This window comes from Rattus norvegicus, chromosome 13, assembly GCF_021556685.1.
Source record: "Rattus norvegicus strain SHRSP/BbbUtx chromosome 13, alternate assembly SHRSP_T2T, whole genome shotgun sequence".
NCBI classification, from domain to species: domain Eukaryota; kingdom Metazoa; phylum Chordata; class Mammalia; order Rodentia; family Muridae; genus Rattus; species Rattus norvegicus.
In genome coordinates this window covers 101325816-101342517 of record NC_141546.1, presented here as the reverse complement: position 1 = coordinate 101342517, position 16702 = coordinate 101325816, and the positions used below count along the sequence as shown (strand labels likewise).

At 42.1% G+C, this 16702-nt stretch overlaps 2 protein-coding genes across 4 annotated transcripts in view; both read left to right on the top strand.

Moving 5' to 3' along the window:
* The window catches only part of Spata17 (spermatogenesis associated 17), a 178708-nt gene that overhangs the window by 34855 nt on the left and 127151 nt on the right, over positions 1-16702 (top strand). For all 3 annotated transcript variants that reach the window (NM_001429827.1, NM_001398667.1, NM_001429828.1), the window contains exons 4-5: positions 5409-5459; positions 14946-15049. In NM_001429827.1, the coding sequence (NP_001416756.1) occupies positions 5409-5459; positions 14946-15049 (155 nt within the window). The remainder of the gene's footprint in view (positions 1-5408; positions 5460-14945; positions 15050-16702) is intronic.
* LOC148001873 (uncharacterized) lies at positions 7571-12856 on the top strand. The gene is made up of 2 exons (XM_087581908.1): positions 7571-7745; positions 9404-12856. Exons 1-2 carry the CDS (start codon positions 7639-7641, stop codon positions 10440-10442), a joined length of 1146 nt encoding a protein of 381 aa, XP_087438034.1. The 5' UTR covers positions 7571-7638; the 3' UTR covers positions 10443-12856.

Below are 16702 nucleotides of genomic sequence, written 5' to 3'. Positions count from 1 at the left end.
CTATAGAGAGCATTGTAATACATGGTTACTTTGATGCTATTATGAGGGAATTTACATAACTTAGTCCTAGCATTTAAATCGTGATCGTCCAGTTAGTGACATGTATTCATAGATTTATGGTAAATTGTTTAACTGGTAACTATAATAGTGGTTTTAAAACATTATTGTTCAACCTACAAAAATTATTCATTACATAGCTGGTGATTCAAAGCTCACAGTATTAAGTAACAAACCATTCTACATTTCTTACAAAGGATTGATATGGAAAAAATGAAAGAAAAGAACAGACTAAATAGACAAAGGATTGATGTTTGATAGAACATTTAAGTGAATAATAATGAAAAGAACTTTACATGACTTTAAACAGGATAAAAAAATCATCAGCTCTCAGATTCCATTGTATGTTATAATAAATGCTGATTTTTTCTTATTATAGAAAGAAAAACTATATAAATTATGCCACTAATTTTAAACTAGTTAGTAAGAGACTGGCATAACTGCTTTTATAGACTTTTAATTTTGCATTAGACAAAGGCTTCTTCTACAGATAGGAAAATATCCCACTCTCTTGGCATTTCTCTTCCTGAGATTTCCAAATCAGTTGCATGTAGAGAGCATTCTTCCCCTTCAGTGTCCGCGAAAAGAGCGAGATGTGTCAATTTTTTTTCTTCACAGTCCTACACTGAAAAATAGACAGCAAACATGGATGACTTAAAATTCTGAGTTATTGCTGTAAAATTCTGTTGATTTTCATCGGCTCACCTGCTCCCAAACATTCTACTAATGGCTACTAATGTGAGAAAGAACAGAATTGCATTTAATTTTTATGTCAAAAAGGAGGCTATTTTAGCAATCAGAGGTACCAGGCATAGTGTGGTCGTTTGCCTGAGAACAAGGCAAAGCTCGCATCCCCTCATGATTATCTAACAGTAAATCATTGCAATGATTAGTCATGCACTCAGAGCACCAGGGGAGTGGAAAACAGAGCTGTCTTAGCAGCCCTGTGTGCATGCAGGACTTGAAAATCTTCCGTGCTCCCCGGGCCTCAGTAAGTGCTGGCTACACATCGTGATCGTGAGGGCGAGTGTTACTTAAAATGTGATGCTTCTGAAGGGTGGAATTTCTTCCTTGAATCTCATTTCTCTCTTCTTGATTTCTTTCAAAATGCTTTAGAAGAAAGGAAAGATAAGCTAACGTAGGGTTTGTTCCTGCCGCATTGAGTACTATGCATAAAAGATGTAGGCCAAACCAAAGAAGAGTGGGAATCTGACCCATCTGAGGGAAACCCTCTAGGAGACATTTACCCTTCTAGGAGTTAAACAAAGGAGACTGGGATGTGGATTTCAGAGGGGATTGGAGCTAAACTGAACAGGACTCTGGGCTGAAGTGGTCTGACAGTGTGAGCTCAAGGAGCGACCCGAGCTGCACAGGTGACGGTCAAAGGCTGAGCACAATAGCAGTCCTCAGGGGTAAGACCTTTAGTCGGGAGTCAGACAGGTTTGCTGTGTTCTGTTTTGTTTGGCTATCTTTTTGTTTTGTTTTGTTTTTTTATCATGGCATAGCCAAGAAGGGATTTGGGAATGGAGTACCTGACACAACAGAAGAGGGAGGGAGAGGGAAGCAACAAAGACGAGGTAGGGCAATAAAATCAAGTATAATAGCACATATGCATGAAACATATCACTTTATAGGTTGTATACATTAAAATATAACCTAAAAAATTTGAAATTACATTCTGTTGTTTTCTCAAAGAAGTCCTGGTGTTTTAGGTTTGAAAACCACTTACAGCACCCACTGGAGCGAGGGGACTACTTAAGTTCCAGTTGGTAGTACTTGGACTATGAAGAAGGACAAATTCTATTATACATGCTTACAAGAAAACCAGGAAAGAGAATCTGTGCAGCCTAAAAAGGACTGCAGGCAGGACTAACAGACAGTAGAAAACAACAAAGGAATCAGATCAAAGGGCCAGGGGAGGGAATTGTTAGTGATAATGGGGAAGCAATCTTGATACTTGATTATGGTGAACTTTGATTGTTACGTTTGTCCCATATGAGAGTTCTTCTCATTTATTTGACTCCTCATTGTAAATTACTTCATAGAAAGAAAAGGAAGGTGTAGGAAAAATACAGACAGGCAGAGGCCAAGAGACAAAGAAGCAATGTAGACGTGTTCGTGCCAGCCGTCATTGTTCTAGAGAAGTGAGACGGTGTGTGCCCCGGCTTTGGCTTGGAGTTGGCCTCACTCACCCGTGGACATAAAGCATTCATGTGTGGGCAGCACAGTTAGAGCATTTCATGTTCAACAACCAGGGACGTGCGAAGGTCTTTCTTTATTTCAAAGGATTTAATAAAATATACTTTGTACAAATCAGTGTGATGAAGGCATTTGAGTGGAGTAAAAATAAGAAATGAGTATAAACATTTACAGTTAAAAGCGAAGGTGGCCTGAGCATGCTCAGAGGATACTCGGAAAGGATGGATGAAGGGAGGGGCTGGAGTCTTCCAAGCAAAGCCACTGTGGGGCTAAGAGCACAAAGACCTTAGAAGCAGCTGCAGTCAGAGTGCTACAGAGCCCACAGCATGGTCCTTTACTGACAGAACCAGTGGCCGGCAAATCAGAAAGGGTGACTCTTATAAATCACAAACATGATCACTGTGGTCAAATTTTGCCAAGTTAGAAATTGAGTATCAGCCATATCAGAAAAAATATTTATCAGATAAATAAGTACATTTTCAATAGGAATATGCATCCTATGGGTAAATCTGAAGAATATTCTAAAATATTGGCCCAAGTGATATGGCAAAGACCACAGGAGGTTGGCATTGATCAAATTATAGCCTCTGACCTTGGGGGTTCTTACTCTGTTGATATCAGGGGTTCGTATTCCCCCTTGCACAGGAGGTGTCAGTCTTCTTTCCCCATTTCTCCTCCATTCCCCCTTTGAATCAGTGAGTGGATACCACATTTGCATTATAGTGAAACAATGTAATTTCCCTATGCTTACTATTATGACATATGTCCCCTTCCGACTTAAAATGAACTTGGGGTCTCTATAAGAAATGGATAAAAGACTGGTAAATAGTAAAGAAGATAAAAATTTTGTTTGCTGATAAATTGCAATAGTTTTTAGTTTAGCTTCTGTTACAAGAGTTGCTACCACATCCTCTGTTTATCTAACTACACGGAAGCATTAATGTAACAAAAAAAGCATTGCTCAGACTAGAAAAAAGACTAAATTCAGTCACAGGAAAATATGAAATGGGGACCTACATCTCTGAGATTGGATATAGATATGCACATTCAAGTACATTTTGACTGTTTTTTAAAGATTATGAAATATTTAATACAATGTATAATTATCAATCATTTTAACTGCTATTCAAATACATTCACATTTAAAAATATTTTATCTTTAATCATGTGCACATGTGTGTATATGGGTGTGTGAACATGACTGCCTGCCCAGGACAGATGAGGGGTGTTCACCTGGAATTATAGCAGTTGTGGGGCTGGGAACTACCGAACTCAGGCCAAACTCAGGAAGAGCAGTGTGGGCTCCTACCAGCTGGGAGTCAAATTTCTGGCAGTGCCAGCTTCAGCCTGGCTTGAATAAATACAATGTGAAAGTAAGCACTTTAATTTACCTCAATAGCAGGAGTTATGCCACGTTTGCGTTAAGGAAGACGGAGAAGCTAAAGGCAGTCGTGTGAATGACATGATGTAGCCCGCTGTGTTCTAATCGCCCGGACTCTTGATGAACCATGCATTCCTGTGGCTCTCCACAGTTTGCTCTGGATCAGACAAGGCGACTCCCACAGTCTAATGAGAGGGAAAGCCTTTTGCATGGATTCTTGTCCATCAAGAGGAAGATGTGCCCATGATAGATGGTCGAAGCTTTTGACCTATTTTTTTTTCCCAGAAAGCTTAGCACTCATAAGCTAGGGTGGAGTTCTGTTTTCTGCATGACTTTAGATTGGATAAAATGCATACAGTTGTAGATTGTAAAGGAAAACACTTGGGAAGGGCCACACACTGTACACTGGTGCTGTGCAAGGTGACTGACTAGCTAGCTGATCGGAAAGGCAGTGTCTGTGGAGAACTGGACCATTGCAGGGCCAGATCACCATTACAGTTTATCTTGGCATCTTCAGACTTCTTAATCATTCTTTGCCCGCCTCTGTGTCTGGTCTAACATCCTCCTGACTAGCACATAAAACCTTTCAGAGTGGATTTAAAAAGCCTCTGGTTTCTACCAACTGAAGGCTAAGGATTCATCAGAAGATCTGAGGCCTATAGCTAGTATTTCCCTGATTTGCTGGGACTCCTCCATGATGGATCTACCAGGGTGATAGAAATGTGTCCTGCTTTACAATTTTTTGTTCTCTATTAAAACTTCAGCGTTACCATGTTACCGCATAGGAACATGGAATCAAATCCAACGTAACCTGAGTCTGTGTTTCTAAACCATGGTCAGTCATATTTGGCTGAGAATAAACTCTATTTATTCATTTATTTATTATTTATTGACTCGAGAGTGGTGTTTTGTGTTAAGAATATCACGATGAAAAAATATGTATGTGAATGCTTTTACTGATGATTTTGCCGTGCCTCTGTGACTTTTTTATTTTTAATTAAAAGACAGAGCAGATAGGTAAATTTAACTCAACACAGTAATTTCATTAGACGAAACACTGCTAAATGCTTCTTATTAAACATAGATCTGGGCATTAATAGAGTGTCTTTCTTGGAAACCAGGAGTTTAGGAAACCTTCCCTCTACCAAGGGATTTGCTGGAACGTTATATCATCATATTTGTGATTTTATGGAGGTAAAATGAATACTAAATGAAACAAAACTCCCAAGGCTGACTCAGGAGGCAGCTAAGCACACAGTCTCTCACATCGATGGTTGGAAGGCACAATTTGGCCCCGTCACCGCATCCGTACCCTTGAATGGTTTCGACTGAAGACAGCATTTCTTTGAATTTTTCATTAAACCCGACGTCTTGAAATATGAATTCCTTTTATGTTCCTGTGAGTTTTGGCTAAAAGAACCCCAGTGAATAAATCATACAATACGACGTGTCACCAGCACTTGTGAATATTTCTGCTTTGTTATTCTATTCTCAGTAGAGCACCATTGATTATCAAACTCAGCGGAGAGCATTTTATGATCATATATCTCCATTAGTTCTGAGTTTGACTACCATAGATTTTTCTGGTTAAGCTTGCATTATGTATTAGGAAGCCTATCTCTTCAATACAAAGTTTGATTTCATTTTCTAAGCCCAGAACTCTTATTATGTATTATGTATAAAGATTCTTACCCTTTATATGTAAAAATAGGCTGCACTGTCTTTATGTAACTGAAATCTATGCCATCCTTTCTTTTTTCTTGATCCACAGGCAGCGTATTATACTATGAAGATGAATCTCTACAATGAAATGGCTGTCAGGGTAAATATTTCTTCACTTGTTAAACAGACGAAAAGTCAATTGTGCCCTGACTTCCCTTTTAATAAGCCAGGCAAAGCAGAGTAATGCAAACCTGATTGCTATGCTAATGGAGGAGGGGACGAACACGAGTTAAAAAGTTAGCTACGCCAACACCTGGCACCACTGGCAAGTGAGGAGAACATAAACCACATCGTTATAAATGCCTGTGCTTTACAATGTCAGGGACCTCTGAGCCATAGCTAAAGGAAGACCGCAAATATTAATGAAGTAATGCATCACTGTTCATACGTCATGATATGGACATACCATGATAAATACACGACCATGGCTCTGAGATCCAAGAGTACTACTCCATCTAATGCAATTAAAATTATTCCTATGATTTAACAGTAATAACACTTGTTTCCAGCATAGAATATTTTCCTGTCACATTTGTGTTCATTTTATGTGCTAATTGTCTGATAGACGGGTGACTTTGAGGCTGATGATATGGCTTAAGTGGTAAATGTTTGACTTGCAAGCATGAGGATCCCCAGAACTCCTGTGAAAAGCTGAGCATGATGGTGGCCCTTTCTCAGTGCTGGCAGGGTAGAGACAAACGGGTCCCCCAAAGTTCATTAGGCAGCCAGCATAGGCAAATTGATGGGCCTCAGGTTTGCTGAGAGACCTCAGAAAACAAACAAACAATGGCTGGCTGGAGAAAGATTGATGGAGACCCACATCTACTTCTGACTACTGTTTGAATACCCATGTGCACACCGACATTAATGTTAACAAGTGCACACGCATGCACCTCTCCAAGAAGTTTAAAGGCTCCCTGCAGAGGCTTTTGAAGAGGTAACTTTGTCACGGAGTAGGACAAGGCTGACTTGTGGAGAGGCTATAAATGATCCTCTTAACAAAGATTGATTTTTAAGATTAGCTGATCACAGTGAGCAGTGACTAGAACTGAATTGACTTATAAGTGGGCTTTCTTTTAGGCTGTATGTTAAAACTTTGCTAACCTGACAACCACTATTCAATAGGCAGGGCTCGTGGAGCTGAGCAGTTGTAGAGACAGATTTGCAGCCAGCACTAAGTAATCGTCCACACTTGGGTAATGAAGAACCAAGTACATGAACGTGCTTTTGTTTTTGCAATGCTCACACTCTAACGTGCTGTGTTTTTAAGGGGTCACCCTTTCTCTGCAGGCTTACGATCCCCCTCTCCCTGAAGTCTATCGCTCTCTGACTTTATTTCTCTACTTCACCGTAGACATTTTTCTATTAAAACTGATGACACTGTACTATCCTTACTGATCTACATGCCAGCCCCACCATAGCTATGTTGTAAGTCCTCCGGGGCCCGTGTTGGGCTCTCTATTCTTCGGTTTCCAGTGCTTGACTTACAGAAGTGGTTGCACAGGTATCGCAGGGTGGTCGTTAGCACTGTCTTCTCTTACTCTTCCCTGTAGATGGAAGTCCTTTGACTTAAATGATTTGTCTCTACATCACTAAGGAGTGAGCACCCTTGTTAAAAGAAATTATTTTTGCTTTTGCTGGGGATATTTAAAATGTTTAAATCCCAGAGTAGGCACTAAGGCAGGGACGGACTGGACTAGAAATGTAATTGGTTGGTTCCTAGAGAGTCCCTTTTGTCCTGGAACACTTGTAGTGATTTCTCAATCAGGTGTCATTACGTAGTAAAGCCATTGGGCTGGGAGGAGGCCAGCAGACTCTAATTTTGAATGATTTGTCTTGATTTTAGCTCCCCAATCACTTCAGTTCAGATTGAAGTGCAGACTTTATGAAAAATAAAAACCATAACAGCAGGAGGAACACTAAAATTGGCTTCAAACAGATTTGCAAAGTGCTACAACTCTAGTGACTTGCTCACCTTTACAGCTGTGAGTTAGTGTAAACCACAATAGCAAGTTGTCATTCCTTTGTTTCCTTCATGTCTAAGATGTGAAGACTGTAAGAAAAATGTATGCAGTGATTCTCTTGAAAACGGTAGCCACATATGTCTATATAGAGAGCTGCATCTCAGTTCTTCAGAGCACCTATGACTCCGTTCATGAGTCCTGTGCCACACAGTAAGGGCGATTCACAAGAATGATGGTGGTGATTTGAAGGAGACACGTTGGTAAATTTTGTTTAAAAAGAGGATACTGATGGTCTCATAGGCTGGGGATGGTGTTATGATTCTGTGGCTACAGAATGAAGAGGACTGGTCTCAGTCACAGAAACTAAGGTTCCCCAAACTTGAGTGCTGCCATGAAGATAGGAAGGGACCATGTCTACAACGGTAAGTGTATACCTCATGACGCTTCTGTTACCATACCAATTAGTGTCTCTTGCTGCTTCTCCCTGTTATTGCAATTGCACATGCAAAGCACTTAAATCAATTCATAGAGAACGCAAAGGTAAGACCGGAGGAGGGAGGAGTGTTGCCATGTTTTCAGGATGTACACCAGGGCCTCGGCCCTAGGCAGGACACTGTCAGCAGGTTTGCGGTCCAGGCTTCCATCACTTTTGTTTCTCATCCATTGACATTCAGATTACTATGGATTTTGGAAAATAAAGATAAACGCAGTGGAGGAAACTGTTCTGTGAGCAGATGGTTTTTGATATATCAAGGTTTTGCCATTTGTTTGAGTGCTTAAAATAAACATTATTTATAAGACCACTTACAATGTGGTGTTACTTAATGAGGAGTGTGCATCACTGATCTGACGAGCGTAAGAGGTCATTTAGAACTCTCCCGTTAACAAGCTGTAATCTGCTGAGCACACAATGACTTTGTTTAAAATTATCTGTTCAGAGCTGATCAATGACAATAATTGTTTTGTTCCAATCACTTCTGAAAGTTCCTAATTACTTTGAAGGGCATGAATACTGGCCATTTTTTTATTTTTTTATTTTTTTAAAGTTGTCACCTATTCACCTTGAGATTAAGAAAAACAGTGTTGTAAAGTTTATTGTGGCTCTTGGAGGTGTTTTTAAAACATGCCTATTCACTGGGACTTGAATATCAATAGGAAATGCAGAAGAATGCTCTATATCAGTTGTGCTCACGAAGGAAGGGTAGCCACATCCTGCCTGCATGACCCGTCTGTACTAACCAGCATCTTTGTGCTAGCCTCTGCGTGTAGAAAACATGTCTTCAGAATCGGAGGCACTCTTTCTCCTTATAAGGTACACGTAAGACAGTCGTGCACAAAGTGCGCCACAGAGCAAGGCAGGCATGGGGCTGCGTTCCACCTCCGCTGTTTGCTTTTGGAATGGACAGATGCTCTGGAGTGAGTTACCGCACCTCAGTGTCTTCCTGTTCAACATGAGGCCATGCCTTGTTCACACAGAGTGTGAGAACGGAATCCATTAGTGTTACACTTGAAATCCATGAAGCACAATGAATTTCAGCCCCTTCACTTCCCCAACAGCTGTTCTCTCTGCTCACCCAAGGCTCTGTTCCTTCCAGCTCCTATACACACATTACACAAACCCACTTCAGTTACTGTGCTGGGTAGTTTAATGTCAGCTCGACACAAGCTACAGTCATCAAAGAAAGGGGATCTTAATCAAGAAGATGCCTCTCTGAGATGAAGCTGCAGGCAGGCCTGTGGAATGTTCTCTTAATTAGTGATTTATGAGGGAAGACCCAGCCCATTGTGGTACTGGGTTCTCTAAGAAAGCAGGTCAAACAAGCCAGGAAGAGCAAGCCACTAAGCAGCACCCTTCCATGGCCTCTGCATCAGTTCTTGTCTCCCCACATTCCAGCCGTTTGAGTTCCTGCCCTGCTTCCTTCAAAGATACAATACAATGTGCAAGCGTAAGCTGAATCAACCCTTTCCTCCCCAGCTTGATTTGATGATGGTGTTTCATCCCAGCACCAGTAACCTGACTGTACTTCAGTGTGAAGGACTTTTCATTTTTATCTTAATTATCACTTACTACGTCCTTTAGAATACAATTGGGAGTAAAGGATTTCACAAATGTGCTAAGAATATCAGGATTTCAGAAAGTTCCGTCTGTGTCTGTGTGGATGAGGTTGCTACTGTTCCCAGTACGTGCTGGAACTGGAAAAGGAAGGAGCCCAGGTACTGGTATTGAGTCTCCCCACATCACCTACCTCACCCCTCACCCCCACCCACATCACCTACCTCACCCCTCACCCCCACCCACATCACCTACCTCACCCCCACCCCCACCCACATCACCTACCTCACCCCTCACCCCCACCCACATCACCTACCTCACCCCCACCCCCACCCACATCACCTACCTCACCCCTCACCCCCACCCACATCACCTACCTCACCCCCACCCCCACCCACATCACCTACCTCACCCCCACCCCCACCCACATCACCTACCTCACCCCTCACCCCCACCCACATCACCTACCTCACCCCTCACCCCCACCAACATCACCTACCTCACCCCCACCCCCACCCACATCACCTACCTCACCCCTCACCCCCACCCACATCACCTACCTCACCCCCACCCCCACCCACATCACCTACCTCACCCCTCACCCCCACCCACATCACCTACCTCACCCCCACCCCCACCCACATCACCTACCTCACCCCTCACCCCTCACCCCCACCCACATCACCTACCTCACCCCCACCCCCACCAACATCACCTACCTCACCCCCACCCACATCACCTACCTCACCCCTCACCCCCACCCACATCACCTACCTCACCCCCACCCCCACCCACATCACCTACCTCACCCCTCACCCCCACCCACATCACCTACCTCACCCCCACCCCCACCCACATCACCTACCTCACCCCTCACCCCCACCCACATCACCTACCTCACCCCCCACCCCCACCATTCCACAATTTCAAGAATTCCTTTCAGTGCATAGGCGACTCGGCCAATTGCTTTGTCCGCAGAGGCTACTTTTCTCTTAAATGGACTCCGTCTCTGCTCTGTTGTTCGCAGACCCCTAGCCACCACACTCACTCCTCTCCCACATTGTGATGTCTGCTGAATTTTAATTTATTTGAATTTAGTATTATGTTCAGGAAAGAGCTGTCCTCAGCACCATCAGTGTGTGATCCATTTTCCTCAGGGCTATCTCCAAATGCCTCTTACATGCTGTAAACAGAGAAGGAGGCTGCAACACGGGGAGCCACCCAGCCACCTTGTGACCTCGGGCATCATTTGACGACACTAAACATTGAGTCTTCCTTCTTTCAAACGAGGCTCATGATCTATACTTCAGCATGAAGTGAGGACGTTAAATCGGATGAAACAAGACGCTCTCATTTGCATATATTATTTATATATGTAGACACTGAATTGTTTCTCTTTCTCATTAGAAAGCAGTCTGTACCAATTCCTCCATATTGTCAGACAGTACATGATTTTAGTTTAATAATAGAGAATTTCTAAATTAAATATTATATAATTTTTAAAATAACCTTCTTTTACATTAAAAGAACTGATCTATAAATGAGATCATTTGAGGAGCTTGAGAGACCCCTCAGTGGCTCAGAGCTGTTGCTGCTGTCCCAGAGGAAGCTTAGCTCCGAGCACCTACCCACATGAGGTGCATGTGAATCCTGCTTGTGACGCCAGCTGCAGGGCATATGAGGCCTTCTGGCAGCTACAAGCATTGCACAAATTTGCAGTTCTCCCCAAGTAGTTAATGACAAGTAAAGGAAAAGGCAAACTAAGATGACTTGAAGAGCATTTTGTTGACAAGTTCCGTGTGGCTACATCGAGTGGTGTTGTTACCTCATCTGGCTGCGAGGTTTCTGTCTCTACTACACTCACGGTGGTTATGCTGTTTTTGTTTTAGTCATTTTTCCACACTGAAATAAAATATTAAAGTCCCCACATGTCTCAGGCTGTAAAATGAATGTGAACTGCTTTTAAATGACTTTTTATTTAAGTCACAGAAAAATTCTTTCTGTGATGGTTTCAATATGCCTGGCCCAGGAAATGGCACTATTCAGAGGTGTGACCTTGTTGGAGAAAGTGTGTCACTGTGGGGTTGGGCTGCCTGGAAGACAGCAGTCTTCTCCTGTTAACCTTCAGAGCAAGATGTAGAGCTTGTAGCTCTTCTAATGCCTGCCTGCCGGGATGCTAATGCTCCCACCTGGATGAGAATGGACGGAATCTCTGAACCTGTAAGCTGCCCCAGTTAAATGTAAAAGTTGCCTTGGCTCTTCACAGCAATGGAGACCTCACTAAGGCAGTCGGGCAGCACTGCTGCTCACTGAGGATCGCGTCAACACTCACTTACTTACATGCTAAGCTAAATGTCCTTGGGCTAAACTAAGAAGCAAAGCAAAGCAAAAACAGTGTTGGGAATAAAATTCCACGAACTAGGGGTTAGACTCTTGTATTGAGTATGAAATTTAGACTCTAGTATTGAATATGAAAATACATTTAGAGAAGACATTCTTGCAGCCTTGAAACTGTGCTAAATTATGAAAGACTATCTCCTGCATGGCGATTGCTTATATGTGAGTCATTGCACAGTTAAACCTATGGGAGACTAGCAGAAGGTCTCGCTGCCTTCTCTTCTTATAGATAAGTGCAGAGTCTTTTTTCCCCCTTTTGCCACAACCTTGATATCACACTTTACATTTAGGCCTGAATTGCCAGGAAAATGGGTGGATATAGAACCAAAGGAGATGGACTCTCAGGATGCCTGGGTGTCTGAGAAGCTTGGAGCTTGCTTAAGTGTGTGACCACATGTCCAGGACTCCTCTCAGGTCAGAAAGTGGAGCTATGTCTTCTGGTAAAAATAGAATCGCTTGGATTTCTGTGAGTAGTACAAAGAAGATAGCTTCAAAAAGAAGTTTCATTGGTTAAAAATTGTCATTCATTTATTTTCCAATTCTGTTTGTAACAACTGAAAAATAGACTCGTGACTGCTCCAGCTCAATGGCTAGATAGAAAGTTACATCAGCCGTTTTCTTCTCCATGGTGAGATACTGTTTTGCACATGGAAATGTTCTGAAGATAAAGCACAGAAGTAAACTGTTGGGGTCCCACTTGACACCCAAGAAGTCAGCAAACAGCACCTATTGTTAACATGGTTCAAAACGCATTCAAAGTCATGGTCAACACAGTACCAGGCAGAGTTGCCAGGACCTTTCAGCCCAGCACTCCAGAAACCAAGGCAAGACTAACAATTTGAAGACAGCCTGGCTTCCATAGAGAATCTCAGGCCAGCCTGGGCTACTAGAGAGATGCTATGCAGAGTACAAAATAAGGAAACCCAACGTTAGCTGTTAGGATTTTCCTTCCATTCATGGAACTAAAGGCTTGAACCAAGGCCCTTGTGAATATATATAACTACAATTTAAGAAAAAGACACCATGAATTTGAAAGAGAACAGGTTTTAGAGTGAGGAAAGGGAAGGGGAAATTACATAATTATAATACAAAAAATGAAAAAGTTAAAAATAAATAAAAGAACAAAAACAACATTTTATTTAAAGAGCCTCAGTTAGCAATTCACTTTGATTAGACCTAATACAATCTCCAGTCAGTTAGTAGTTGTATTCGCTGCTTTCTCTGTTGCTGTGACCAAATACCTAAGAAAGCAACTTCATGGCCAGAAAGACGGTTCAGTGGATAAGCAGCTTCCGTTATAAGCATGAGGGTGGGGCTGTGGATCCCCAGTATCTCTGTAAGTGCACTGGGATGCTGGCCTATGCTTATGACCCCAGTGCTTGAGAAGGGGAGGGTATGGGAAAGGCAGGCTAGTTAAGACTCCTCGCACCAGCCTGGCTGCAGCCGGAGAGGCTGCCTCAGTAAATAATGGGGACAGTGATCAAGAAAGTATCTGACTCAACTTCTGGCCTTCACATATATCTACCCACACATGTACCCACACACATGAAACACGCTAATGCACATGTAAACATACCACACACACACATACACACACAGCAACCACATACAAATTACAATAGCGGATTGTTATGTTTTATCTTTGTGCTATCTTATAACAAATATATTGGCATCCCAGCTACATCTAATATACTAACTATATTCATAGAAAAACCCCAAGATGCTTTTTGTGTTTTTATTTATACATTTTGATCAGATGCTTTCTCTTCCCCCAATTTCTCCCAGATCCTCCTTACCTCAAAACAACAGAGAGAGAGACAGACAGACAGACAGACAGACAGACAGACAGACACAGACACAGACACAGACACAGACACAGAGACAGGCAGAGAATCAAAGCAGACAAGTTTTCAAAAAGAAAATCAATAAAACAAATAGTAAAATACCAAAACAAACAGAAAGCACACAAAACCATGAAATCAATGTAGTTTTGGAGAGCTAGTCCTAGGCATGGGACCTGGCCTAAAGTGAAGTTGACATAGCAAGTGATACTCCACTGGAAAAACTGAGTCTCCCTCTCCTGCACATTATCAATGGCAGATGGTTCGGGGTGGGACTTTGTGTCCACTTCCCTTTCTCGGTGTTGTTTTTCCTTCCTTGACCCCATTCAGATCATGTACATGCAGTCAGAGTTATGTGAATTCCTATGTGCATCAGTCGGGTTGTATCTGGAAGCCACTGTCTCTTTGGAGTATTCAACCACCTCTGCCTCCCAGCTCGTCTTAGTTCCTCTTCCACTTAGATTTCTGAGCCTTGAGGAGAGGGTTCTGATAATGACATCCCATCAATGACTGGATGCTCCAAAGCCTGTCACTCTCTAACGTTATCAGCTGTGGGCCTCTTCATTAGTCTCCATCAACTGCAAGAAGATTCTCTGATGGGAGCTGAGGGAGGCACTCTGCTGTGGGTGTGAGAGTGTGCCATTAGGAGTCATTCTGGTGTTAGGTCCCTGCAGCAGAGAAACAGTAATGGTTTCCCTAAGGCTCATGGTCACTTGATCTAGTCTCAGGTTCTTTGTCACTTCTGCAGTGTCAGAAGATAGGTCCAACTCATGGAGTGATCTTGAAAGCCAATCAAAGTAGTCGTTACTCCTACTTCATTTGAGCTACTAGCAGACCAGTATATCTTGCAGCCATGTCTCTGTCGTAAGTAGCAAGGTTGGTAGCTAGGTGACATTGATGATTATTTTTCTCTAGAGTGGTGTGCAGAGTACCATCCAGCATCATGAATGCTAGTCAGCAGGGGTGAGGCTTTTAGTTGGACACCAGTTTGACCTTTCAGTGTTCCATCACACAAACCTTGTCTTCTTCAGCAATAAGGTCTCACTATCAGGTTGTGGGAAACAACCAAATAGCTGTGGCAACATCCTGTGATGTTTGAGAGGGGTGGCCCACGCTTTGTCTAGTGACTGAACAATATGTAGTCCATTCCTAACACTGGGGGTTTTACCTGGTCGCAAAAGATGCCTAGTTGGGGCATTGTCCAATTCTTTATTTGACAGATGTTATTATACATTATCATCTTGGGTATTAAGAAGTATATTCTTATGAAAGATGTTCGATACTGTATTTTACCTTTTAATTTACTTATTTTATCTCTTTATCAACAATAGATTCAGAGACGATGGCGTGGCTTTAGGATCCGGAAGTATTGCTTTAATTACTATTACTTGAAAGAATATTTGAGAGCTGTTTCAGAGACCAATGATGCAATTAGGTGAGTACATGACCACTCATATACTACTGAAAGTTTACGTGGACTAGCCACTTGATACCTATTGTTATCATATGTACTAGTGGAAGTTTACATGGAGTAGTCAATAGAGACCTATTGTTATCATGTGTACTAGTGGAAGTTTACATGCACTAGTCAATAGAGACCTATTGCTATCATGTGTACTAGTGGAAGTTTACATGGAGTAGTCAATAGAGACCTATTGCTATCATGTGTACTAGTGGAAGTTTACATGCACTAGTCAATAGAGACCTATTGCTATCATGTGTACTAGTGGAAGTTTACATGCACTAGTCAATAGAGACCTATTGCTATCATGTGTACTAGTGGAAGTTTACATGGAGTAGTCAATAGAGACCTATTTTTATCATACTTGGAAAAGCCCTCAAGACTTAGTGATAGTGTGTTGGCAATAAAACTGCATGATTCTATTTATCTTAAACATTTATTGTCTATATGTCAAACTACCATGGATTACGTTAGATTATTTATGTGTACAGTGTGGGCCCATTTAAGAGTTTATTTCTTATTAAAATATTACTTAATGAGTTAGATTTATCTATGAAATGATTCTGCAGATGAAATTGTCAGTAAACCTCACATGTATTTTAAGAAACATGCACAATAATGAGAACTTGCTTCTGAAGGAAGAAAATATCACAGAACATGTGAAGGGGAGCAATCGACAGCAAACAACATCTTTAACCATTTAGTAAGATTGGACCCTGCTCTCCAGGACATCTTCTGCAGAAAGTGTGGGTGTTGTGGTGCTTTTCAGTCAATTTTCCAAAGTTCCCTGTGGTTTCATATTGCTGTGCCTGAAAAACAGTCTCCCTCTGTGACAGACCCCACAGCAGTGACACAATTACCACGTGCCTATGGTGTCATTACTATGTCACCATTTTGTTTCACTCTTAAGTCTTTCATGACTGAGGAAATGAGCACTTATGTGTGGTGAGGACCTTACTCTCAGGTGTGTCTTCCTCCTGAGGGCCTCCCTCTTTTCTGATTTCTGCTTTTAAATCTAAAGCTAAAACGTTTTAACCAGATTCCAATGCGGGAATCATAAAACTAGTTTCTGCAGGGTGGACAAAGTCCCAGTTTTGCCAACGTGAATGTCCCTAAAGGTTCTCGGATCTCCTCAGGCCTGCTGGCAACACTGGTGTCTCCATCCTTCTACCATGGTGGACAGCACCATCTTTCAGAAGAGCTTTACCAGAGTATAATTCCTTGCTGAGATGGAAGTGTTCCATTTTTGTATGCTTTAAATACCATTGCATTATAAATTCTTCAGGAAGAGCAATTACACCCTCTCATATAGGGAAGCTAGCCAATGACGTGTGTGTGTGTGTGTGTGTGTGTGCGTGTCTGAGTGTGCATGCATGCGCGTAACCAGATGGACATTTAAGTTCAGTGTAACGTGCACAAAGAAAACAAGGCAGGTCAACTGTCAAGGGATGAGGAAGGACCGAGAGCAGGTAATGCCTTGAATTCCTGTATTCATGTGGCTTTCCTTTGGAGGTCTTTATAAATTTGTGAATCTTGCTTTTAAGACTTTTTAAAAATTAACATAACTATGGAGTAGGGAAATGGCTCAGTCAGTAATCTCTTGCTCTATAAGCTTCAAGAACAGAA

Coding starts and splice junctions, on each gene's coding strand:
- LOC148001873 (XM_087581908.1), top strand. CDS start 7,639: ATGATTCTGTGGCTACAGAATGAAGAGGACTGGTCTCAGTCACAGAAA. Junction 7,746..9,403: donor AAGGGACCATGTCTACAACG/GTAAGTGTATAC, acceptor TACGTCCTTTAG/AATACAATTGGGAGTAAAGG.